General features: G+C 37.9%; 1 protein-coding gene across 1 annotated transcript; it reads left to right on the forward strand.

The window, feature by feature from the left end:
- Window positions 1–80: 80 nt before the first annotated feature.
- Window positions 81–27,404, forward strand: LOC121736661. The gene is made up of 6 exons (XM_042127992.1): window positions 81–407; window positions 12,990–13,146; window positions 20,018–20,135; window positions 21,907–22,041; window positions 23,560–23,773; window positions 26,729–27,404. The coding sequence occupies exons 1-6, from the start codon at window positions 245–247 to the stop codon at window positions 26,881–26,883; spliced, it is 942 nt and encodes a 313-aa protein (XP_041983926.1). The 5' UTR covers window positions 81–244; the 3' UTR covers window positions 26,884–27,404.
- Window positions 27,405–27,431: the final 27 nt, after the last annotated feature.

A 27,431-nucleotide genomic window follows, 5' to 3' on the forward strand; every position in this document is an offset into this window, starting at 1 on the left:
TGTAGCAATGAACGTGTTTTCGCCTTTCGAGCAGTGATTGTCATCATTCGGGGTGAGTCGTGACTCGTGAGAGCCGCCGAGCTGCGGAGCCAGATCAGAGTTGAGCGTCGCGGAGCGCGGTCGTGTCCTGTAGTTGACGTTGAAAGTTGCACCCGCAACGCCTGACAGTTGTAACCGCGATACCTCTCACACCAGCAACCCCTGTTGCACCCGCGATACCTGTTGCACCCGGTATACCTGCACCATGGAGTCGCTAAAGCCACACCGCTACCTGGAGCTGCGGCCGGGCACGCTGGAGGCGGTGCGCGAAGACGTCGGCCTGCACAGGCCCGGCGAGATGAAGGAGGCCGTCAGGATCCTGGACGAGTGGGTGCAGCAGCAGAAGCACTTCGTCAAGAAGGACTTCCGTGAGTTAAACCTCATCCTTCTTCTTTATATGTGAGGGAGAGAGCCCTTGTTGGTGCTGCCTCCACTTGGCCTTGTTTTCCGCCAGCACTATCAGCTGTTTATGAGACATGACATTCTTGTCGTATATTAGGCCTACCCATATGTATATAATACTAGATGTCCCTCGCGGCTTCGCCCGCGTATATTAGGAATTTTACAGAAACCGTACATTTTCCCATAAAAAATATTTCCCCCGTTTTTCCCAGATTTTACTGATATTCTTCGGTCGTATTAGTCTTAGCGTGATAATATAATATAACCTATAGTCTTACTCGATAAATGATCTATCTAACACTGAGATAAGTTTTTAAATCGGACCTGTAGTTTCTGAGATTGACGCGTTCAAGCAAACATACTCTTCAGGTTTATAATATTAAGTAGGTATAGATTTTTTAATTATCGCTTGACAAACTCGAGTCTCGATCTAAAAGACTATGAAATGGTATAATATGGTAGTGATGATGATGATGATGATGACGAATGTAATTTGCATAGTAGCATATGCTTTCTGTTTTTAAAACAACGCCGAAACTCCCAAACTTGTATCTATAAGGAATCCGGAGTTCTCTTAGTATCTTCGGAACCATAGTATACCTTGGTGCAAAATCTTGCGTTTTGGTAGCTTATGCTTAGGATGCTTCTCATAAAAACAAAATCACCATATGTTTCCATATAAATTTTGAGGAGTTCCCTCGATTACTCATGGATCCCATCATCAAATCACCACTTTTGTGAAAATGGGACCAAATTGGAGTGAAACCTAATATAACGAAACAAAAATTTTGAAAATCGGTTCACAAACGGCGGAGTAGTGGTTGAACATACAAAAAAAAAAAAAAAAAAAATTTTATCCACAGCCGAATATATAACCTCCTCGTTTTTTGGAAGTCGGTTAAAAAGATAGGAAGATATAATAAATAATATGGTGTGTATGTAATATTATGTTTGTTCTATCGTGGTGACCTGGATGTTACAGAAAGAGGTGTCATTAATATTAATCGTAACAACTACTCCAGTATTATAGGCTGTATATATTTTCCAGTATACCAGACCAATACAATCAGACCTTGGATAAATCTTTAAATATTATATTTTATTCGCTGAATAAATATTGTTATAATTAAGTTATAACTTACTAGCTATTTGATCGAGCTTTGCTCGGTATTCGATAAAACACGAATAAAATGACATTTCTAAAAATTATTCCTAGCTAGATTGATTTATCGCCCCCGAAACCCCCTATATACTAAATTTCATTAAAATCGTTGGAGCCAATTCCGAGATCCCACTCTTCCCAGTCTGCTATTAACTGGCATATAAAATGCAGTCAGCAATTAGATAATAAAAGGGTAATAACAAAAAGGTTTTATTTACTAACTTATTAAGTGTCGGCGTGAAAATTTTTTGCTCGGGCAATTAATTACAAAACTGGTTATTAGTTAACAATTGAATGAGTTTTGATATTTTACCACGATTTGTAATAATTATATTTATTATTTAGCACTTTTAGCGGTTTATTAACTGAAATAAACAGTATTTATAAATAATCCACAATGGGTCTAAAGCAGTTGTGTTTCATTAAATATATTGTTATCTCTCGCTAATATATTTAGTTCAGCGGTTTGGACGCGAAGAGGTAACAGACAGACAGACCGACAGACACACTTTCGCATTTGTGATATACCTAAGTATGGATTTAAAAATCAATCCTCTTACTAATAAGAACATCTACATTGTGTAAACAGACGTTTTAAACGTGGGAGAGCCATGCTTCGGCACGAATGGGCCGGCTCGACCGGAGAAATACCACGTTCTCACAGAAAACCGGCGTGAAACAGCGCTCGCGCTGTGTTTCGCCGAGTGAGTGAGTTTACCTGAGGCCCAATCTCCTACCCTATTCCCTTCCCTTCCCAACCCTACCCTATTCCCTCTTAAAAGGCCGGCAACGCACATGCAGCTCTTCTGATGCTGCGAGTGTCCATGGGCGACGGAAGTTGCTTTCCATCAGGTGACCCGTTTGCTCGTTTGCCACCTTATTTCATAAAAAAAAGACGTTAATATGCAGTGTTTTGTCTTTGTCCGTCAAGCGACGTTTCTAACGTATCAAACAAGAACGAAACATTGTATAAGTAACTATAACGTTTGTATACACAATTATCAATTATTATAGATATTTTATTATTAGTATTATTTGTAAAACAAAGTTATTTCTTTCATTGTGTCCAAAAATATGCCGGGCCAACCGATTATGCTAATAAACGAGAGAGCTTATACAGGATATTGTCGTAATAAATTACGAAGATAACTCGACTTGGCATTATATTGTATTGCAAACCTGTTTATCATCTTTTTGCCCGGAATCAAACACCAATTAATTATAAATTAAAATATTAAAATATAAAAACTTAAGGGGAATACAATAATCCGACTACGCACAATAAGCAATTAAAGCAGATAACAGATTAAACGTTGCTGAGATCCGCTTTTCGCACAAGATCGTACCTACATAATAATTTGTTCTTCACAAACTTTATACTTTGGTCTTTGTCCTTTGCCGGGATTCAAACATTTTTACTAATTTTCATCATAATCGCTTCACCAACTTGAGTGTGAACACCAATGATGAAAAACTCAAAGCAGATATTATGTTAATACCGCGCGCGTTGTGAAGATTCAAATACGGCCCAATTTAGTCTGCATCGTGCGCAGTCACGAACGTGCCGCGCTTGTCTTACCTAAATAAGTTGAAAATGACGTCGTGAGTGTTTCGAAAATGTACCAATTATGACTCAAAAGTAAACAAAATACATGAAATATCTTACCACAATATGTCTTGATTGCAGTAAATACCGCGATTATTTACATTTTCAATTATTTTTTTGAACAATCTGGAAAAAAACGAATTTTCGTCATAGCTCAGGCGAAGAAAGAGACAGCGATACGATTCGACTATTAAAAATAGAACTGTCTCTTTTATGTAAATGGTTTTTCGTATCTTTTGTTTCACTCATCTGTCAAATTTGTCAATGTTTGCAATAATTTTGAATTTGAAAATTGTTCGGAAGAGATTTAAGCCGGAAAATAGTATGGACGTAACATATCTGTATAAGTAGAATATCATTGATGAACACTGAACAGGGTAACTGGCAGACTGAGTATGGACCCTTTTGGATTGGTGTGGATAGATGCTCCGGGAGATATTATATTTTGAGTCTGTGAGTGTTTGTTAAATTTCAATCAAACTTATTCGCCATTAGAGCTTTAAATACTTACTAAAAATATAATTTGGCTATACATTTTTTTAATTAATGTTATTCAACTTAAATTACTGTAATAATACAGTCTAAAAAAAAAACAAAATTTAAGTTAAACAGCCGGGAAAACCGATATAAGTATGGAACTGCCATAAAGGATCATTAGAGGAGGCCGCTGTCAGTGTCATGTAGCGCGCGCGTGCGGCCTTGATACTCACGCGACAGCGGTGAAGTTTCCGCTGCGCGCTGAACACTCACCACTTTATTTCTATCTGGTTCTATATAAATTTCATGAGATATAATTACAAGTATTGTGAGCCACTTTTAATTAGAATTATTATACAGTGGCTAACAAAACAAAGTGATAGTACTTGGTGTGTATGAGTCCCCTATATACAGAGTTAGCTGTAAAAGTGGCAGCTTTGAAAGAACATTTTTTTTTCTTTTATGTAGGAAAAATTTATGACTTGTTTTTTACACTCTGTAAATACTCATTCAAGTAAATCCAGACAGACGGCTTTATAAAAATAATTTATAAAAATAATGTAACATTCGGTACTTCAATACGGGAACAAATATAATGACTACCATAAAATGCACTAATACCAATACTAATAGCCAAAGCTATGATAGCCAAAAATTATTACATAACACCCAAAAAATAAAGTCTAAAATTGCAATATATTAGCTATTTTTGTCACGACCACACCTCAAATTGTAATCGAACGCCAAATATATGATAAAGTAATTAATGATTACCAAATTAAGGCTGTGTTCCGATATGCACTGCGAGTACTGCACAGTGCTATCACTGCAGCAAAAATCGTTCCGTTATGAACTGCCAGTATATTATAATACTGCCGCAGTACCCTAGGGAAATATATGACGTCATCAATCGTCGCCATATTCTACTGTGGTCTGTGAGTACTGGCGTTTTCGAGGTAAGGTACTCGCAGTACTTTCGCCGTCGCAGCCTGAAATTTGGGGGGGGGGGGGGGGTCACACGGTTCTGGGTTGCCAGCTATCTAAGGTCGGACGCAGTGGTGGTTAGGGGATAGATAGAAATTTCCTTTTATTATTTGGCAAGATTTTGAGTTTGACCTTAGAATTGGGGGGGGGGGGGGGTAATGTTCCCTGTGACTCTCATAACTCATTTGAATGCTGCGTCAAAAAATGCAGCTCACAGTTTAGGGGATTGCGTTCCGTTTTAAATAGTAATCAGTATAACTAAATATAAAGGAACGGTTGCAAAGTCAGTTCACACTTTACAGTATACTAAATTGACGTCACACTCTACAGTGATCGCAGTGCATATGGGAAAGCCATAGTAAATGATCACCAAATCCTAGCGAGCAAATCAATGCGATATTTCTGACGAAATAATACTATGATTGACAAAAAATGTAAGCATATTGTTACGTGCTAGGGTTTGAAGGATTTGGAGAGAAAGACCTGCTGACTCTCCTAAAGACTTTATTCACTAGTACTAAGTCCAACACTAAGCACTATCTAGGTCGTATCGTCGGTCGTACTGTCCTAGGTCGTAGCCAAGTTGTAGGTTCCACTAAGTCGCCTTGATGATAGCTCGTATCGAACTGAATTACCGGCCCGTCTGCCTGCGACTGGGTACGATCTAGACTGGAAAGTTCCATTCTAGATCGTACCCAATTCGCGTAAACAAGTGTGGAATGTTTCTAGAAAATACGCGCATATTGTAATCGTACACCTAACGTCATCTAGTATAATATATAGCTCCCACATGGTTCGGTGACGGTGGCCGGTTTCATTTAAACCAGGCTAGCTACGCAGTAGTAATTTTATAGTGCCCAAGTGTGTGCGCAGTACACTAGAGCACTCTCTATTCGTTTACTCTCATAACCCAGTGGGACGGAAGACCGACACGACCGGCGAGAGATCAGGCGCAGGACCGACTTTACATGCGGCCCATCCGACGTATGGATCATCTTACTTGTCAGACAATCAGGTGATCAGCCTGCATTGTCGTAACCAAACTTTGAAATATGTAGCATGTTTTCAACGCGGGAATCGAACCCACGACCTCCGAGTCAAGAGCCGCGCTCTATACCACTAGACCACGGAGGCGTAAAATCGAGTAGGGGATTTATATTGTCTGTGTTCCCTCGATAAGTTTCGCTGGTTTGACGCTAGATGGCACTACGTGTCCGTATCCGTAACAATATTAACAAAAAAGTATTATAATTCCTTATTATGTTAGGTATATTGTCTCCGACCTGCAGTCCCCTCCCACTGCACCGCAAGCGCTGAGTATGCCCGGACACGGACACGCACGTCCCACGTGTAAATCAGTTCAGCAGTTTGGACGCGAAGTGGTAACAGACAGACACCTACCCTTTCTAATTTAAAATATTAGTATGGGTGATGAGAGTTATTTACATTAATCTAATAACAAGATTTTTTTCTTTCGTTTCTCATTTTAAATCAAAATGTAGTTCAAATTTGGTTTATATTTATTGTTTTTCGGTTAGCAACTATTTTTGGGTCATTTTGCTTGGATAGCAAGATGAAAATACTTTGGTTATAATTTTACATTAAATGCTAGTATTATTTTGGTGATCATTTATTACTTTTGGATTAAAAATGATTTATTAGGAGTAATTTTGCATAAATAGGGATTTTGTTTATAAAATAAGGGGGCAAACGAGCAAACGGGTAACCTGATGGAAAGCAACTACCGTCGCTCGTTTTGGAAAAACATCAAATAAGTAATTTGATTATTCCTATCGCAACTATAATTACTCGAACAATTCAACCGAAGTTCATAAGCCTTAAGATGGCATATAATATGTATGAAAACCTTTGCATTATAATAATTGTTGTTTTTATTGTAATAATTGTTGAAAGTTAATGTAGGTGTCGTGTGGGTGTTGTTGTAATGTTGCTGCAACTCTTTGTTGTTGTTAATTGCAGGTGTTTAGGCAATTATCATAAACTTGAACTTGGCGGCGCGGCTGCACGCTGTTGCAACTCGCAATTCATCATCTCGACGAGACATTCGCACTTCATTCCTTGCCCTCGTCACCCGTGATAATAATATATTTGTTGAGAAAATGATAGCTACACTCTATAATTAAGTATTTAGAAAATATTATTTTGTAAAAAAAATACATATTATATTATTAACAAAGTCGCTTTTCTTCCCTCATGTCCCTTTGTTCCCTTTAATCTTTAAAACTACGCAACGGATTTTGATGATTCTTTCAGTGTTAGATAGCCCATTTATTGAGGAAGGCTATAGGCTATATTTTATCACGCTAAGACTAAAAGGAGCGAAGAAATAGAGGAAAATGTGGAAAAATCGGGGAACATTATTTGAAAGGGCTAACTTGAACGCGCTAATCTCAGGAACTACTGGACCGATTTGAAAAATTCTTTCAGTGTTAAATAGCCCATTTATCGAGAAAGGCTATAGGCTATATTTTATTACGCCAAGACTAATAAGAGAATGTGGATAAAACGGGGGAAATAATTTGAAAGGGCTTATCTCGCGAACGACTGGAGCAATTTTTATGTTATTTGGCACAGATAAGAAGTAGACCACGTGAAGGATCATAGACTAACGATATTAATCATTTTTTCAGTGGCTATATACAGTGCTGTAAATAGCCTTTTTTGCGCCCTGTGCAAGCTTCCATAATTGCGCCCTTGGTTTTTTTAGATAATATTATAGATACCCAGCGCAATTAAGGATAATAATAATGAGATAGTGCTTTTTGCTGATGACACTTCACTTATTTTTAAAGTGAAGCGACAACAGTCGAACTACGACGAGGTAAACAGTGCTCTCTCAAAAATAGTACATTGGTTTAATGTTAATAACTTAGTTTTAAATTCTAGTAAAACTAAATGTATAAAGTTTACTTTGCCCAATGTTAGGCAAGTCCAAACCAATGTAGTATTAACCCTAGAAGCCCAATCTACGTCGTTTCGACGTATACTCCGACGAAAATCTGCTCTCTCTTTCTCGCGCAAGATCGGATCGCTGCAAACTCCCGAACCAACTTAGTAGCCGCCGAGACGAAACAGGGGACGATTGTTTCGCTTCGGTAAGTTCCGACATTTTGTTGTTACACACATGTTACACGTCGATTCGACGTATGTTTGGGCTTTTTGTAACTTTTGCTAATAGCTTTGATGATTTATTATTCGGATTTTTATTTAATTATATTTTGTTTTGAGTGGTTTTCCATTCTATATTCACTTTTTGGATCCAACCATACCATGAAGTCCAGTCGGCAGCTCAATTAAGATGGAATTGCTGCTATTTTGGCAAATGAAGATGATGTTTTGGCACTTGATACAGAATCTGAAGATGAAGATTGTGTTACTCATGATGATGTTATGAGTGACGTAGAAGATGAAGTGGTGGACTACGTGGAAAATACAAATCCAGAAAATGGACCATAAAACCCACAAAATCCTGCATCTTTTCCGGAATTAGTTTAGTTCTTATAGGAAAACTTATAGGTTGCCAATGGCGGTCTTCTATGGTATTTTAAACATGGCTTTTGTGAATTCCTATATTATATATTTTCATAACAAAGTAAACCAAAGGGAAAAACCAGTTAGTCGTAAAGACTTTATGGAGATATTGAGCACACAGTTGACGGAACCGTGGATGGCAAAAAATTTGGAGACACCTACTTTGTTGAAGAATGTGCGACAAAATTTAACGAATATAATAAAACCTGCACCACAGACAATACCAGGGACATCATGTGATGAGCCTGAACCAAATAAAACGACGATATCGTGGGTTTTGTTCCTATAAAAAAGGCGGATGACCAAATCGCAGTGCTTAAATGCAAAAAAGCGGTATGCGGAGAACATAATATTAACATTTGTGAATAATGTATTTAGAGACTGAATTACATACATTTTCTTATTTATTATTGATAAGAGATGATTTAATTTTTAGGAGAAACATTTAAAAAGTTGATTTATATAGAAATTTTATTATTATAAGAAAAAAACCTGAGAATCTCATTTTTGTTATTTTTTTTGTTATTTTGTCTATTGTAGTATTAATTAAATTTATATATTTTTAAAATTGCATTTTTTCATTTCATTATAACATACTTTAAATAAATAATTTAAAAAATCTGCATATTCTAAAATAAAAAGGTGAAATCGAGTGACTTTACTATATACACGTCGTTGTGACGTATGATTGGGCTTTATAGCTGGAAAAATATGTTTGGGCTTCTAGGGTTAAATGATGAGAAGATGAATTTAGTAGACAACACTGTATTCTTAGGTATTACACTTGATAGTAAATTACAGTGGGGTCCTCACATTGCTAATCTAGCAGGTAGGCTCAGTTCTGCAGCATATGCAGTCAGAAAAATTAAAGAAATTTCTGACGAAGACACGGCACGATTAGTATATTTTAGTTATTTTCATAGTAGGATGTCATATGGAATCCTTTTATGGGGAAACGCTGCCGACGTTAATACAATATTTGTGCTGCAGAAGCGAGCCATACGTTCTATTTATAAAATGTCTGCTTTAGAATCTCTGAGAGATAAATTTAAAGAAATTGGTATTCTAACTGTTGCTTCTCAATACATTTTGGATAATGTAATATATGTTAGAAAAAATATAAGTAAATTTAAAGTTAAAAGTGAAATTCACTCTAGGAATACTAGAAATAAGCACAAGCTAGATATGCCGGTGATCAGACTTAGTAAAGTCAGTAAATCTTTTAAAGGTCAATGTATACGCCTTTACAACAAAATCCCAGAAAACGTTCAAAATCTTTCCATTAATAAATTTAAAAAAGTAGTTAAAGAACGTTTGTGTGCCAAAGCCTATTATAAGGTTAATGATTTCATAAACGATGGCACACCTTGGGAGTAGGATGGCTTCTTGCAAGGCTACTTCTTCATTATTATAGGACTTACAATTATGTATATGGATATTGTATATAATACTTAGTTACAAAATTGTAAACTTTATTTTAAAAGATGAATTTTTTTTCTTACTTTTTTTGGTAAAAAAGTGGGCCCCGTGCGAGTTTCTTACGCCGGTTCTTCTCGCCGGGTTAGTTCCCGAACCGGTGGTAGGCAACATGTAGGACATTCTGAAAACATTTATTTTAAATTTATTCAGAAATAAAACAATTTTGATTTTGATTTTGAATGCTATTTTTTTATTTATATTGGCCCATATTATAAATACCTTATAGACTAACATACATACAATTATACTAAAAACTAACACTAACACTAAAATATATATAGGCCTATACATAGGCCTCACTGGTCTGGCCATTCTTGCGCTCCCCAGAGTGTACGCCCTGTGCCTGGGTGTACCCGTGCGACGCCGCTGGGGCGGGTCGCTAGTTTTGAATATAACACTTTGAGTTTGAGCTTAATAAATGTATGTTGGACCTTTCAAGAATTACTCTCACAGTATCTTTAAGATATTATAATATTAATAGTTGATAACTTTATTGAATTAAAGGTTAAATCGACTGTAGCCACGGTGCTCTTTTGTTTAAAAAATTAATTAATTAAGCAACTTTTTTTATGGAAACTAAAACAGTAGAAGACTTTATTTTATGACTCTACTTTTTAGATATTATAACAATCAATTTGAAGAAAAATTGACTATAGCAATAGTTAATAATCTGAAAACTCATAAATAAGACCTGCTTACATAATACGAGTATGATAATTTGATCTCGAACAATATTAGTAATTATTGTAATATACAGTTCACAATGTCGTAACACGATCGCAAACTTCCTTTATGCAAATTATAATTTAAACTAATAAAATGTGTTAGCTATGTCATTTTACAGAGCGGTAAACATCGGGTAGAGGGCAGGTCGAGGCACAGACGACATACAGATAAATAATTATAGTAAATAACATGTGAACCACAACATATAATTTATGACTCGTAAAAGCTAAACTTAACATATTATTACTACTTGTATAATGTATATGTTCAGTAAAATATAATACAGTATATACAATAAGTATAAGTACATACTACACCACAAGTTATAGTAGTACAGTACATTGATGATGAACAGCTTGCATTGATGATGAACAGCTTGCATTGATGATGAACAGCTTGCATTGATGATGAACAGCTTGCATTGATGATGAACAGCTTGCATTTACAATACTATAATCTGTCATGAAAAGCAGTCAAGCTTTATAAAAGCTTAAAAGCAAAACTCCTCAACTTATGTCTTGTTTTAAATTAAACAACATAATAAATATCATAATTTACATAATAATTTATATTTACATAAAGTAATTAAAAACTGTTTTAAGAGACAGTATCTTAAGAGTCATACTCCCAAGATGGTGTTTGCGCTCTACACACTAAAAAAAATTAGCCCCAAAAACTTCGATCACCCCAAAAAATAATTATAATTTTGTTAGGATTAGGCCTTGAGTCGAGGTTCATTACGGTTCATCAAGGGAACATTACGCAGAGGTCTTTATCAATATAAAAAGTAGATAAAAACCTATTCTCAGGCCTAACGAATGTATAGGTACCTGGTACATACATACAAAATTTAATTCAAATCGGTTGAGTCGGTTTTGGAGTAGTTCGCGCACAAACACTGTGACACGAGAATTTAACATATTTAGAAAGAGATAAAACAGCTGAGTATTTTTGTTGTGAAGCGGAAAAACATGTGAAATCGCAATATTTTGCTCAGTTTGAGTTTATTATATTGAATACCTAAATCCGTCTGCCTAATATGTAAAAATATTATACTTATTAATGTTGTTTACGTGTTACTCCCAACGTGTGAGTTATTAATAAAACTACAACAACACTACACAAATATCGTCATATTATAATTATCGTCTATCTGTACCTATTGTAGAGTTACAGGCTAATATGGCCCCTGCATATTATATATTAACCCCCTTCAATATTTTAATGTTTTAACAACGCTATCCATTATAATTTTGGTGGAACGAGATGCTCGCGGCATGCTACTAATTTAGCACCATACAAATCCAACAGAGGCTGTCAAGTTCGATTGTCATTTGATCGAGTTTAAACTTGCGACTGGTGAAACTTTTTAAGTGTGTGTGATTTTATTTCGATAGTTGGAAAGCCATGGGCACAGTATCAAATTTTGACTAATGGGCAATGTAGACTGTGGACTGTGGAGGCTCCAAAGGTGACTATTACATTTGTGATTTTTGCCTTTAAGTTTTCTGCAATATATTTAATGTGACATCCCCGGGCGGGGGGGGGGGGGGGGGGTCACATTACCATCACTTGATCTCAAAATACCAAATGTGATTGATTAAGAATAATTAAAACTTTCGATTATCCTGCACGAGTTTTATTTATTCCCTAATAGGACATGTTTAAACAAATGAATAAGAAGTACCATAATGTATTTTTAGGTTTCTGACTCCTATATTTTTTAAATAATGCTTGATAAACAAAGTGGGGGGCCACATTACCACCTTCTCCTATACTGTTTCCACACTAGTATTTCAAATACGGAATTATCTTTTAAGCAGTTTTTATGAAAGGTGGGTAAATACTTTGAACAATCCCACGATACAATACGATTGACATGCGATAGTTTCTATCCTGAAGCGTACGGTTCCCGCGCGTTAAAATAACTTTGACATAACTAAATTTCATCAAAATCGGTTTGTTACAAAATTGTCTAGCAGCATTGGAAGTACTTTTCAGGTAGAGTCCAACAGAAATGTAAGCAAGCCTACAAGCGAGCCCTATATTATTTCGTTGTGTCAGTTTGGACATACAAAAGATTTCAACGGGCGCAGCGGTGCCGAAATTATTTAAAACTTTAATTCGAATAAAAATATGACAAATTACACAATTCTAACAGTTTTAAGTATATTTAGGTATTATTTTAATTAAAATTGCACATCTTCTGAGTAATATTGTACGTATGCAATTTCAGTATAAGTATCCTAATATCAAATATGTACAGAGACCATCAAGCTGTCATACCCCGTTGTAGGTACTCTATACAGAAAGTATTAAATATCCAACAGGAAGAACTTGTGTAATGTATATTTGCATTTCTTTTATCCAAGCTACCTACTTTAGCGATGATGTTTGTGTCACCATCGCATAGATATAGTGTACCAACCAGTTAAAAGGCATAGGCTTCCACGCTATTATTTGTCCAGAAAAAGATGCCGAGGTACCTGTATGAATGAGTATTTTAAGCACTTACTGTGTAAGTATCAGCTGGCACTAACGTTTAACCTCCTGATCCCGCAGCTCCGGAGTATCTGGAGGCGACGATCGTGATGAGCAAGGGGTCGCTGGAGCGCGCCAAGCTGCTGCTGGACAAGATGTGCACCATCCGCACCCTCATGCCCAAGTACTTCGGCATCTTCGACTTTAAGAAGGACTTCGAGATGCTCAGGGGGAAAAGGTGGGTACTACTAAAATAGTAAGCATGGCCTCGCACACTAAACTGCGAATTCGATCATTTTTAGAACACTGCGTTCCAAAAATGATCGAGTTCGCAGTTTTGTGCGAATTCGATCATTTTTCCTTATCGCGCGTTGCGCTTTGCGTGGGCTAGACTGAAAAGTTGTTACGACCCTTTTTTATTAGTACTTGCATGGTAGGGGCAGAGGGCGTTAATAGTTTAGTTTTTTATATTGAATCTTAAATACTGTTAGACAAATAATAAATGATCAAACGAACTTACCAAGTGAAGTTCGATCATTATTATATGAGTCGCTTCATTCTTCGATATATAATTAACCAAAGTAGTGCTTTGCATCCCGCTAGGCAATACGCGTTTTTTTTCTTTAGAGTATGTGGGTACTCGACAAAAATATCTCGTCTGGTCACTCGCTCGTCAGCGCCCTCATTATGTTTAGAGAGAGATAATGCAAAAAATCTTTCTTTCTTTCTTTGGGTACTGCAGCAAACATAGTTTCGTGCAGACTGGGTGGGAGGGAGATTATATCTTCGAATGAAGCGACTCATATAATAATGATCGAACTTCACTTGGTAAGTTCGTTTGATCATTTATTATATTTCTTCGCTTCATTCTTCGATATATAATTAACCAAAGTAGATTTTCAGAGTAACGAAAGAAAGATTTTTTTTTTTTTTTTTTTTTTTTTTTACAATTATATTATGTACTGGTACATTATGAATTGAATAGCAATCATTATATTCGAGAAAGAATTTAACATTATGGCCATAAATAAAAATAATAGTCAGTAGAAACAAAACTTAACAGACCTCTATGGTTTGTGATTCAAATGATAACATACTGGGATCATGGTGATTATATTATAACTGATTCATCGAAACTTTGTTCGTCAATAAAATTATGGCTAAGGGAAATAGCGGAAGTATTGGAGTCGCTAGTCCTGCCTGTCGACTGTCGTCTTACTAATCGTGTCGAGTCTCAGTCCCCGTGTCGACGCTCGTATCGACGCCGCGCCGCTCTCGCACAGCACGGTCTGCTTTATCCAGCGGCTAACCAACTGGGAAGTGGCTGTTTTGTGCAGAGCGTTAAACGTTAGCAATAATATCCCGTACTGTAGCATTATCCTATTTAATATAATCTTGAATAACCATCGCACGGCGTAGTAATTTAAGTATAACTTCTTTTTTAATAAAATAGAATTACATAATTTAATAACATCACCGATCCGATCACGCCCGGGAGTTGGTGTCCTTGTAATATAAATTTTGATATCGCTATTTAAAACCGTAATTCTTATTTTGGCGAGATTTATTAGGCAGAAAGTTTTAAGTAAATGACCAGTATTCAGTACAGAGTGCAAGAAAAAGCAAATAATTTATAAGTGGATCCCGGGTACTATACTACTCAGGTATGAGCTAGGATTTTTATTACCGGAAAGCTTCTTTCGAAAGATGCTTCACACATTCATCTGTGACCAACTAATAATGTCAACATTGTTCATAAACAATGACATTGCAGTGATGGCTGTAGAAGATATTGTATTACAGCCATTGTCAAATTCTTTGGCTAAGGTTCCGATGGAGCGGACGAAGATCTCTGTAATAAGTCTATTAACTAATAAGATTGAAGAGAGTATTTATCTAAAATCTAAGTCGAAGTAAAGTATTTTAGAATAAATTTTAAGGAGTCTACTGCTTTAACTGGGTCCGGCTCTGTGGTCGTCGATAATGTGATTATTGCATATTAATATTATTATGATTGAAAGTTGAGAATATTGTGTTCTCGGTCCACCTGCAGGCTGAATATTTTAACAATTATTATTCAAAAATAAGTGTGATTCTGTTATCGTATTTATCATTGCATATTTTATTTAGTATTAAAAATTTTAATCGCTGAAAAACCAGTTGCATTCCGCGGCGAGAGTCAGGAATCAGGATATGAAGGTGTCAAAACACCTATCAGTTGAGCTAGCTCACGAATAGTACACTGATTTAACTGTTCTATATTATTCCGTTTTAATAGGCATATATTATTATATAATATATCTAATATATAAAATTCTCCTGTCACCGTGTGCGTGGTTGAACCCTTCTGAAACGGCTCGACCGATTTTCGTGAATCTTAGCGAGCATATCGGCTAGGGTTGAGAATCGGACAACATCCACTCTTTATATTATTGGTAAGTGTATTAATTTGTTGAATAAATAATAGTAAATTGTTACAACTCTAGACTGACGGCGACCATTGTTTGTGTGACGGGATAGCAATCATGGACTTTGCCATGGTGACATAGGTACTTATTTAGTCACTTCAATAAAATAATAGTATGGGCGAAATACTTTATATGGCAAAACAACGTTTGCCGGGACAGCTAGTTATATTATATTAATATATATTATAGACGTTAAGACTTAAATGTTTACATATTTGTTGTGGATTTAATACACCCATTGCACTATTAACAATCAAACGTAAACAAAAAAGGGGCGCCTAACGCTGAAGAATTGTCGCCTAGAACACTAATATTGTTAAAGCGTGGTAAGTCTAGTAGTAATAAAGCATACGCTTGGTTTGGTTTTCCTTTTTATATTTTTTGTCAAAAAAAAAAACAATATATTAGCGCATCTGATAGTCTGTACGTCAAGACTTACGGCTCTTAAAATTTTGTAAATTCGAAAAATCTTTCGATGGATTAGTGAGTTAATAGGAACCAAGAAGTAGGCTTTTAAATCTATTTTTGCTAGATATCCACTTTTGGGTATTGGCTTTAAAGTTGTACAGTAATTTTCCCAATTAATATGTAATTTCGAAATAAACTTACGAAGTGGTTTCAAATTTAAAATAATTCAAAAATAGTATTTAAAATATAATACAATATTTTCCGCCGCTTTGTTTGGGGAAAAGAAAATCTTTGAAATAAGGTAACCTTCGGTGGGGGTACACGAAGATATAGTTTTAAATTCTAATAATTTATTGATGTCATGATGTATAATATATTAAGCTAGTGGTCTCCAATCTGTTTTTTTTTTTTTGTTTTTGGAACGAAGTTCCCTAATTTATTTATTTTTTCACATGCGGGCCGCAAACATTTTTGGTCTTGGTGTCGCGGGCCGCAACAAATATTTTTAGGTTTAAAAATAACGTTTTTCAAAAGTAACGATTTACAAGTGAAAGACTTTCACGTTGACTTTGATTTTCCGGTGGGCGTGAATTTCAAAATGGTTTAACATCACGCGGGCTACAAATAAAGTCCCGGCGCGGCGGCCCGCATGCAGCCCGCGGGCTGCGGGTTGGGGATAGCTGTATTAAGCCCACAATAATCATAATAGTAACATCTGTAAAACATATATATATAAAAATAACTGTCAGCACTACTGCTGCGGTGTTGAGCGTTTAGTCGACTCAACGCTCTTCGAACTCGAAGGTTTTGTAGCGGTACAGTACTAGCGGCGCCAGCCAACGGTTACCAGTTCCCCCCCCCCCCCCCCCCCCCCCCTTGACGGGTAGCGGGAAGGGTTTGTCAGAGCCCAAAAGATACCCGATTGATGGGATGTTCTAGTATGTCTCTGAGAACAAATACTGGAATTATCCAGCGAAAGCATAATAATCTCGGTCTGATATTGAGACAAGACTTATCGAGTCTGAGTGTTATAGGTTTCCTTTACGAAGTTGTCTTGTCTGATAATATTTTATCTGATAAGTCTGATAATAATTAATATCGAGATAAGTCAGATACTGTTGATAAGTCTGATAATATCGAGACTTTGTCAGGTGAAATCTATTTAATGATATTATTAATAATCGATCGAAATGGAATCGATCTGCAACACTTATTATCAGGAATATTTTATAAGCAGTAGCTTATCTTAATTGTTTTTGGGGTCATTTAAAAACATAATCTGGCGAATCCAACGAGGGTTCACCTAATGTCAGTAGGAGCCCTGGATCTATCCGGATCTGGTCCGGTTCTATCGGTGTCGGTACTCCGAATCCACCTGGTTTAGGAGTGGGAAAGCTTAGGGTTCATTCATAACCTGATCGAACCGTATATCGGTCGCTTCTAGCTATATTTCCCCGATTGTCTGGTCTTAGTGACCTCAAAAATATAAATATTGCGGTAGCTTAATTGCTTGTTATAATCGACTTATTTGTCGATAAAATATGTTACAAAAAATATTGAGGGTAGTAACTATCACGTTACGTAGATATTAAGTAGGTTTCGTTATACACTCGCGGTGTATCCCGAGTCCCAACATTGGTGCAAAACTTATTTAATAATAATAATTATATACCGGCAGACATAATAAATTATAATCGTAGTTCTATATTTAGAATAAAAGAATCGCGCGGGACGCGCATTGTTTGTTAACTGATGAGACTCGCAGTCAATCTAGTTATTAGCTCAAAATAGCTGTTCTCTATAAAACGGCAAAGATATTTAGTTCTATTTATAAAACTAAGAGCGCGGGAAAACGCGCGGTAGTTGCTAATTTTTATTTTTAAACATTGTCGGAGACTCGTAGTCAATCCATACATTATGTTGATTTAAAATAGTAATTAACTCTCAGTTAACCCTCGTAAACCAGCCAACATAATTTACTTCTATTTTTAGATAAAACATCGTCAGAGACCCGCAGTCAATTCCGATGCATAAGGAATGTGTTTAGAGACTCGCGGTCAATCCACACATTATGGCGGTTTATAAAATAACTCGCTGTTAACCCTCAAACCAGCCAACGCATAGTTCTATTTATAGAACAGATAAAACATCGTCAGAGACTCGCAGTCAATTCCGATGCATATAAATTGTGTTTAGAGACCCGCAGTCAATCCACACATTATGGCAGTTTATAAAATAACTTAATATAATTAAACACTTGCAGTAATTTACTTGCAGTTATTTACCCCAATCGGGCAAACATATAGTTCTATTTATAGAATAGGTAAAACATCGTCAGAGATCCGCAATCAATTCCGATGCATATAGAATATAGATTGTGTAAAAGGTCTCGCGGTCCAAACACACTGTACTTATTGACTCACAGTCGCAGTACATGCCGGTTAATAAAATGATTGCAGTAATCACCTGCAGTTGTTTCCCCCAATCCGGAAAACATATAGTTCTGTAATTCTATTTATAGAACAGATAAAGCATACATAATATTATAGATTGTGATAAAAACTCGCAGTCCAAACACATTGTACGTTTAATTGACTCGCGGTCGTAGTACATGCCGGTTAGTATTGAATATAATTGGCTCGTCTAGGCCTCGGTAGTGCCTGCCGTTTATTTAAGTATTTAATAGTACTTACATGTATTTTCTTGTTACATGATAAAATAACACTTGACTTTAGTTACTTATAACACTGACTCAATCATCTTAATAATAATAACCAATTTTCTTCTGAGCGCTGTCCTTTAGCATGGTTACTTAGTAAACGTGTTCGCGTTGCCTCGCGTTAACAAAGAATGAGGGCGCTGACGAGCGAGTGACCAGACGAGATATTTTTGTCGAGTACCCACATACTCTTAAGAAAAAAAACGCGTATTGCCTAGCGGGATGCAAAGCACTACTTTGGTTAATTATATATCGAAGAATGAAGCGAAGAAATATAATACACGGCCAGTCTGTCATCATTTGACTTAATTAATTTGAGACTAACACAGGAATTATGTCTAAAAAAAATAAAGTCAATATTTTGACAATAGAATATCAATAGAAAAGCGTTGGAAACTTATAATTCTTTTATTTGATGTCGAATTTTGACCATTGCGCGATCTCTAGTGTTGAGAAATATAAGACTCGTATTATTGACTCCCGTCCGGCTACCTAATCACGTAAAAATAGCGATCAATAATCCACTAGCAATAATCGCGCGAGTGATTGCTGGGTGTCATGAATGTCACAAACAATGGTGTCATGTATAGTGATCGATTGCAATCATATTGTTTTGGCTGATACGTGATACGAAATTGCGATTTTGGAGCAATTATCGCACAATAATTGCTAACGCGTTGCTCTCGCAAGATACGTGATACGGGGGCGGGTGTCCCTTGACAGTTGACACCTCTCAAGTTTTTTATTATGTTCCTTTCGGTCATCGTTCTGACGTCACAGACTGATAGACTGAAATTATGCCAGACTGACCGTGAAACCGTAGTCTAAGAGATAATTTTTTTGAGATAGGAATTTTGTTGGCGCCAATATTTGTGGTGCTATGCGAATTCTCAGTGATGTGCGTGAGCCCCATGGTAAAGATGCGGACGTTTCCGAAATGTTTCCGATGCCGTCCATTTGCATACTGCAGAGGAGTGAGCCCTGAGCATAAGTTTTCGTAGCTGTCTACGTAATCCTAAAATTGTTGAACACGAACGCCCGTTCCTTAGGGCTTCTTTTGCGTCGCCACGCATATCCCATAAGACGCAATGAAATTATCACAATAACTATTTCATTCGAATTCGCCCATTGGCGTCAATTCGAGCAAACGATAACCCTGCGTAAAAATAATAATCAACAGTAATATTATAAATGCGAAATAGTGTGTGACTGTCTGCACCCTCTTCACGCTTAAACCGCTTAACCGATTTTGCTGAAATTTGGTATGGAGACACTTTGAGTCCTGGGAAAGGACATATAGGATAATTTTTATCGCTACCGCCATGTTTTGCCGAGTACAGTATAGGTATACTGTATACACACACAAAAATATAAACTATCCAAAGTAACAAATTGAGAAAGAAGATCTATTTATTACCTAAAATCTGTTACTAGTTCTATTCTTTGCTGTTCTATATCTGTGATCATGCCACGAGCTGCTAGCATAATTAAACATATTGTGTGATGTGGTGCAGCTACCTGCTGGCGCTGCCGCGTCAGACGCCGGAGCACTGGCGCATGTTCGTGGGCAAGTTCACCGGCAAGTACGGCGACCCGGCGCTCATGGACTGCGTCTATCGGTTCATCTACTCCGTGAGTATCCTGACATTCCAGCCGTAGTAAAATAAAACGCCAAGCGATTATCGTAAAAGTTAATAAAATGTATGCGATTTTACACAAGTCATCGCTTCGCTAGCGAATAGACGTACTAATATCAAATCCCATACATTTTGCGGCGTTGGCGTTGGCGTTGACGTTTACGATAATCGCTTGCCGCTTGCCGCTAAATTGCAAAAACGTAGTAAATAATATTAGTTTATAGTGAAATAGAGAAGAAGTCGACAAGCTAATAGTTATAATCATGTTTATTTTTCTCTATGATACAGAAAAATAAACATACTTACTTATTCAGGTTGTTCTATGATTCAAATCTTATTTTAGGTATATAATACTTGATAGATAATATTACTATTCGTAATGAGGTATGTCCGGTTATATTAATCAAGAGCTTTTGGTTTTTCCTGTTACCTAATATCGATCTAAGATTATACCAAAAGTTTTTGAGAGTTCCGTGACTCGCGATTCGAGAGGTTTGCCAAAGTCAAAGAACTCAACCGTTTGAGGAAGAATTTTGGGCCAAATTTTCCTCCTCCTTCATTAAATACATTTTTTGTATATATTTGTGTTTTTCCATTCAAGCTTTTATAACTGTATAGGCTGTATGCCTTGGAAGAAACAAAACTGCAAGGGCGACGAGGAACATTAATAATGTATGAAACTATTTAGTATTTACGTACATAATAATATAACATGGTCAAATTCTGTGTAATGTGACAATCTGTAAGGCCGCCCGGCTGTTTTAGTATTCTTATTTCATCAGGAAGTGAAAATTGCGTAAAGTGTCTGCAATAATTTTCCTGAATGTCCTGAGTCATGGATTTAGCAATAATACGGGAAAAATGACGAACTGTACACAGTTACAATACGCCATTATGATACAAGGCAAAGCTATAATGTACCTGTGACTTAATTTAGGGGATCAAAGTTTGAACGCTAGATTTTAGAAGGAAAATGTTAAAATAATATTATGTAAATAGGTAGTATACAATATGTACAGTAAAGATAATATAATATTAAATAATAATATTATACAATTTAAAATTGGATATAGGGTATTATAATACCCCATAATATCCAATTTTAAAATGTTCATAATATGCGCATAGACCAAACGCATTTATAAATATTTATAATAATTATTCACACATCTGAAAACAATAAAGACATAGGTGTTCCTCTGGAACCTCCACTAGGTCCCAAATTTTTTATATACATACTTAAGTAATTATGTTTGAATCCATTTTTACCTGAGTTCCGAAAAGACGCGGATTGTAACTTGTATTTATCCTAAACCTTCTGTCGCACGTTGACCTTCGCGGCGGTAAGGGCAGCGAGATTTGGGATAACTTCCATTATTTATTTATTCCGGTTTATTAAGTTCAGAAAATTAGCAAGTATAATGTCAGACTCGAGGTTCAATGGCGCTATATCTATATTACATAATTTATAATCTAGTAATCTAACACGTGCAAAATTTTGTTTATAGGATTTCCGTTCTGCTAGGAGCTAGCAAAATATGGCTCGATTATTTATTGTTGTCTATAGACTGCTTTTTGAAGGTTAACGAGAGTGCTAAATTTTGCCACCGTTCAATGTATGCCTTGAAGAAGTGAGGTTAAAATTGGATTTTAGTTTTTACTAACGCCTCTAGTCTAGTGGAAAAATTGAAATTTGATGTCATATAATTTCGATTCTCGAAGAATAGCGACTAACTCCATGACTATATGGTCCCCCCTCTCCGCAGTCGATCGACTACCTCAAGCTGCACGACTACAACTCGGGCGTGGTGCTCATCTACGACATTAGCGGCACCGACCTCAAGGACGCCGTCGCCAACGTCAACCTCATGGAGCTGCGCAACTGCTACCTCACGCTGCTGGTGAGTACCTGGCAGCTGGCAGCTGGCCGCTGGCTGCTGGCTGCTGGCTGCTGGTTGCTGGCGCGTGCTGTGTGTGACTGTATCTAGCTGTTGGTGAGTGTGTGCGACTGTACCTAGATGTTGGTGAGTGAGTGCGACTTTACCTAGATATTGGTGAGTGTGTGCGACTGTACCTAGATGTTGGTGAGTGTGTGCGACTGTACCTAGATGTTGGTGAGTGTGTGCGACTGTACCTAGATATTGGTGAGTGTGTGCGACTGTACCTAGATGTTGGTGAGTGTGTGCGACTGTACCTAGATCTTTGTGTGTGTGTGCGACTGTACCTAGATGTTGGTGAGTGTGTGCGACTGTACCTAGATGTTGGTGAGTGTGTGCGACTGTACCTAGATATTGGTGAGTGTGTGCGACTGTACCTAGATGTTGGTGAGTGTGTGCGTCTGTACCTAGATCTTTGTGTGTGTGTGCGACTGTACCTGACTGTAGGTTAGTGGTGTGTGTGACAGTACCCTGCCGCTGATCGCTGACTGTAGGTACCTTACTGCCGATGCATGGTATGTGTGACTGTACCTACCTCATATCTGGGCTTCTGATGTAAGGCGTGTGATTGTACCTAGCCCACTGTACCTGTATTCTGATGCATGGTGTATATGTACTGTACGTAGCTTCTGTGTAGTGTTTAGTGTTTACTTAGGTATAGCGCTGCTAGTGAGCGAGCAAGACAGTACCTAATACCTATTAAGGCTTATTACGTGCTATTCGCGGTCGTGGGACAAACTCGTCCGCCATGATATTACTTTATAGCGGATGCTATGAGGAAGAATACCCATTTGTGTAACTACCGGTATAACTTGATAAACTGGAGTCCAGAAGTAATATTGTATTGTTTAGATTGGTACCTACCTACTACCTTGACATTGCGTGTTCGCACCGGCACCGGCACCGGCACCGGCACCGGCTTACTGCTATCAAGAGCTATTATTGAATAATGAATCAAACAAATACAATAGATATGGATAACTTATAGAGTTCTCTACATCTACACCCAGACAGCTGACAGCTACGTATGCAGACAAAATATGCGTTTTTGCTATAACGTGTAATATTTACCGTTGCTATATCGTGAGTTGTGACCTACGTTGTGACTTTACTGGTAAATTCTTGATTAATTTTCCAAAATTAAAATGCACATAACTCATACTATAATAAATGCGAAAATCTTTCTGTCTGTCTGTATTTCTATTATCTCTTCGCGCTCAAACCGCTGAGTCGATTTTGATAAAACGTGATACTTACGTATGTAGAATTTAGATACTTTAATTCCCGGGAAAGGGCATAAGATACTTTTGGAAAAATCTACGGTTTACGGTTTGCGCAACGGGGTCGCAGCCCGTAGGCACCTACAGCTATTCCTATTAAAGTCCCCTTACATTGTGCATTGTGAAAAAGGTAATTGAACCTCAAAAAGACGCGAACAGACCCAAACTAAATTCTCAAAGTGTACAAAACTTCACATTACAGGAGAGCTACGGCGTCCGGCTGAAGCGAGTGCACCTGATCACGGCGTCGAAGGTGGTGGACACGCTCATCTCGTTCTTCAAGCAGTTCCTCAAGAAGAAGATCATGGACCGCATCGTGCTCCACCGCAGCACCGACGAGCTGCTCCAGCACTACGACGCCGCGATGCTGCCCAAGGACTACGGCGGCACGGAGCGCTCGCTCGATGAGCTGCAGGGTGAGTACTGTATGAGGGTGTATGTGCTTCCAGCTCGTCCGTGCTCCACCAGCATTACGACGCCGCGATGCTGCCCGGGCACCTCGCTCCGCAGGCGCAGCTCGGGCACATAAGGTGCGGTGCCGCGGTGTTTGCGGACGATGGGCTTCCTCTTCTTCCTCCTCTCCACCAGAATGAAGCCCTCCTCGTCGCACCTCCTGCTCTCATCCCTGTCGAGCCGAAGATGTTCAGCCTTGCGGCCCTCCTTTGCACCCCTCGCCTTTGCCCGCGGGGGCGGTGCGGGGCAAGCAGCGACGTCTGCATAATTTTTCGCTTGAGTCGATGGCCTCAATTTCGTGTCGACGTCACGCGGTGACGGCGGCGGCTGTTGCTGACCCACTCGATTTCGCTGACGTGCAAAACGGCGAGTCGCGCTGAGCTCCGCGACGCATATTTATCGAGTCGATCGGATGCTCGGGTGACCTACATAATGAATTATTACTTTTTAATTGTAATAATTCACTACGTAACTCACTGATGGTGGATTCCGAGGCATCCAATCTACCTCGCATCTCGTCCAGCTCTGACCTCATGATGTTGAACTTCTGGAGCAGGCTGGAGACGTTGACGTAGTCCGTCGATACCGCCGGCAGTTTGTGGAGCTGCTTGGCCACAAACACCGGTCATTATGTACTACTAGCTGTTGCCCGCGACTTCGTCCGCGTTAGCATAGTAGATCACATCCCAAGTATTATTTATTGTACAAAAATATTCAATATACAGAATTGACTTTCCTACGATTTTATTATGTATAGATGTTCCGCGCGGCTTCGCTTGCGTAATTTAGGAATTTCACGCAACCGTACATTTTGCAGCAAAAAATAGCCTATGTCCCTTCACGTGGTCTATTCCTCATGTTTGCCAAATAACATAAAAATTGCTCCAGTAGTTCATAAGATAATAAGCAATTCCATATAATTTTCCCCGTTTTTTCCACATTTTCATCTATTTCTTCGCTCTTATTAGTCTTAGCGTGATAAAATATAGCCTTCTTCAACTTTCTCGACAAATGGGCTATCTAACACTGAAATATTTTTTTTAAATCGGATAAGTAGTTCCAGAGATTAGCGCGTTCAAATAAGCCCTTTCATATAATTTCCCCCGTTTTTTCCACATTTTCCTCTATTTCTTCGCTCTTATTAGTTTTAACGTGATAAAATATAGCCTATAGCCTACCTCAATAAATGGGCTATCTAACATTAAAATAATTTTTCAAATCGGATAAGTAGTTCCTGAGATTAGCGCGTTCAAATAAGCCCTTTCATAAAATTTCCCCCGTTTTTTCCACATTTTCCTCTATTCCTTCGCTCCTATAAGTTCTAGCGTGATAAAATATAGCCTATAGCCTACCTTGATAAATGGGCTATCTAACATTGAAAGAATTTGACGACCTCTGTGGCTCAGTGGTGAGCGCGTTGATAGCTCAAGCCGGGGGTCGCGGGTTCGAATCCCGCCGACGGAACAAAAAGTTTTCAATGTTCCCGGGTCTGGATGTGTATTAAATATGTGTATGATATAATAAAAATCTTTAATTATATGTATAGTATAAAAGTATTAAATATATTTCCGTTGTCTGGTACCTGTAACACAAGTCCTTGTACTTAGCACGGGGCCAGACTGACGTGGTGTGAAGCGTCCATAGATAAAAAAAAATAAAAAAAAATCGGACCAGTAGTTCCTGAGATTAGCGCGTTCAAATAAGCCCTTTCAAATAATTTCTCCCCGTTTTTTCCACATTTTCCTCTATTTCTTCGCTCCTATTATACTTAGCGTGATAAAATATAGCCTATAACCTTCCTCGATAAATAGGCTATCCAACAATAAAAGAATTTTTCAAATCGGACCAGTAGTTCCTGAGATTAGCGCGTTCAAACAAACAAACAAACAAACTCTTCTCAATTATAATATTAGTATAGATCTATACCTAAATATTACTTACAACGAAATCTAAATATATGTCTAGTAGGATACGGGCTTCCCTTGAATTAGGTGAGGCTAGAAAACTATTACAGACTCCTATATTTCCTAAAAGACCATCACCGAGGCTACTACGTCGGGATTCGCCCCGACCACACTCCATCAATACATGTTGTACATGTTCACTTGTTCAGGTGTTCCACATAATGCACAATTTGGAGAGTCAACCTTACCCATCATAAATTTAAAAACGTTTGATGGAATGTGGCCGGAGCGCAATCTTAGCATTGCTACTATATCTTTTCTAGCCATAGATAATCTATCAAACCATGGGTAACGAGGAGGCTCCCACTGTGTTGTTTTGTAAGTACCATATTCCCTTACTCAGCGACCGCTCATCAAAATATGCTTGCCATAGTTGTCGATATTGTACTTTAACTTTACCTAGCAATTCACTGTGCAAGGGAAGACAGCGATAAACGATTCCCTCAGTCAAAGCCCTGTTTGACCGCGCGATCTGCCTCCTCGTTTCTCCTGATACCGACGTGCGAAGGGATCCATTGCAGCGTTATATGACGGTTATCTTTTTGCAGATTACTAATAAATTCTAAAATGCGATAGGCTATAGGGTGACATCGAAAACTCGAGGTTAACCTAGCCAGGTGTAACAACGCACTCTTTGAATCAGTAAATAAAACACATCTATTAAAATCCTTCGAAAGAGGCTTTACAAATCGTAAGCACTTCACAGTGCATCATAGAGTTACAGATAGAACATAGGTATCTACTATGTAATATTGTGTGTATGATTGCATGTATGTTATAATTAATATGTAATACGATTCTCGTGTTTTCAATCAACTATTGACACTTGAATAAGATAGCTATGATCATAATATTTCTTAGCTTTCATATTTAAATAAAAAAGTAGTTGCTTTTTTGTCTCTTTTAATAGGTTGATTGTCTATCTGTCGACTAATTCGCCTACTTCTCTTCCAGACGAGTGCATGGAATTGTTGTCGACTCCGGAGTACCGCGACTACCTCAAGTCGATGTCCGAAGCGCGCGTGGACGAGACGGCGCGCCCCGCCGCCGACTTCAACGACCTCTACGCCGGCGCGTACGGCACCTTCCGCACGCTCACCCTCGACTGAACAACCCCCAGCCCCCTCGTCCTTCACGAGCGTTACACGCGACATGCTTGATACGCTACAACGTGCGTAACACGCTATACCACCATGCGGAATACGCTTCAACACAATCCGTATCACGCTACAACATGCGTGTCATGTTACAACAAATGCATGACACGCTATAACACCATGCATGACATGCTATAAGTTATAACACATGACATGCTATAAACGTGGTCCGTGGCACGCTCAGCGCCTTGAGAGGTCGTCCATTATATTTACATTTCACAGCACGCAAAAAATCGTTACTTTGGACATCATAGAGCCATGTTAAACTGAACGTTTTCTACCTTGATCCCTCCCGCTAACTCTTTGATGTATATGGGATTACCTCGATGCGATACAGCCAGCAAATAGCGATATCGTGAAATAGTTTGTAAGCGTACCTACTCAGGTTGAAATTAGGACTTGTGTATATTTTAAAGTATTTAAATTTTGTTAATTTCCATTCCAGTTCAGTTTCCAGTATTTTTTCTTTTGAGTCATATTGTGTCTAAAGTTAAAAAAAA

Source organism: Aricia agestis, chromosome 19 (assembly GCF_905147365.1).
Source record: "Aricia agestis chromosome 19, ilAriAges1.1, whole genome shotgun sequence".
Lineage (NCBI taxonomy): Eukaryota > Metazoa > Arthropoda > Insecta > Lepidoptera > Lycaenidae > Aricia > Aricia agestis.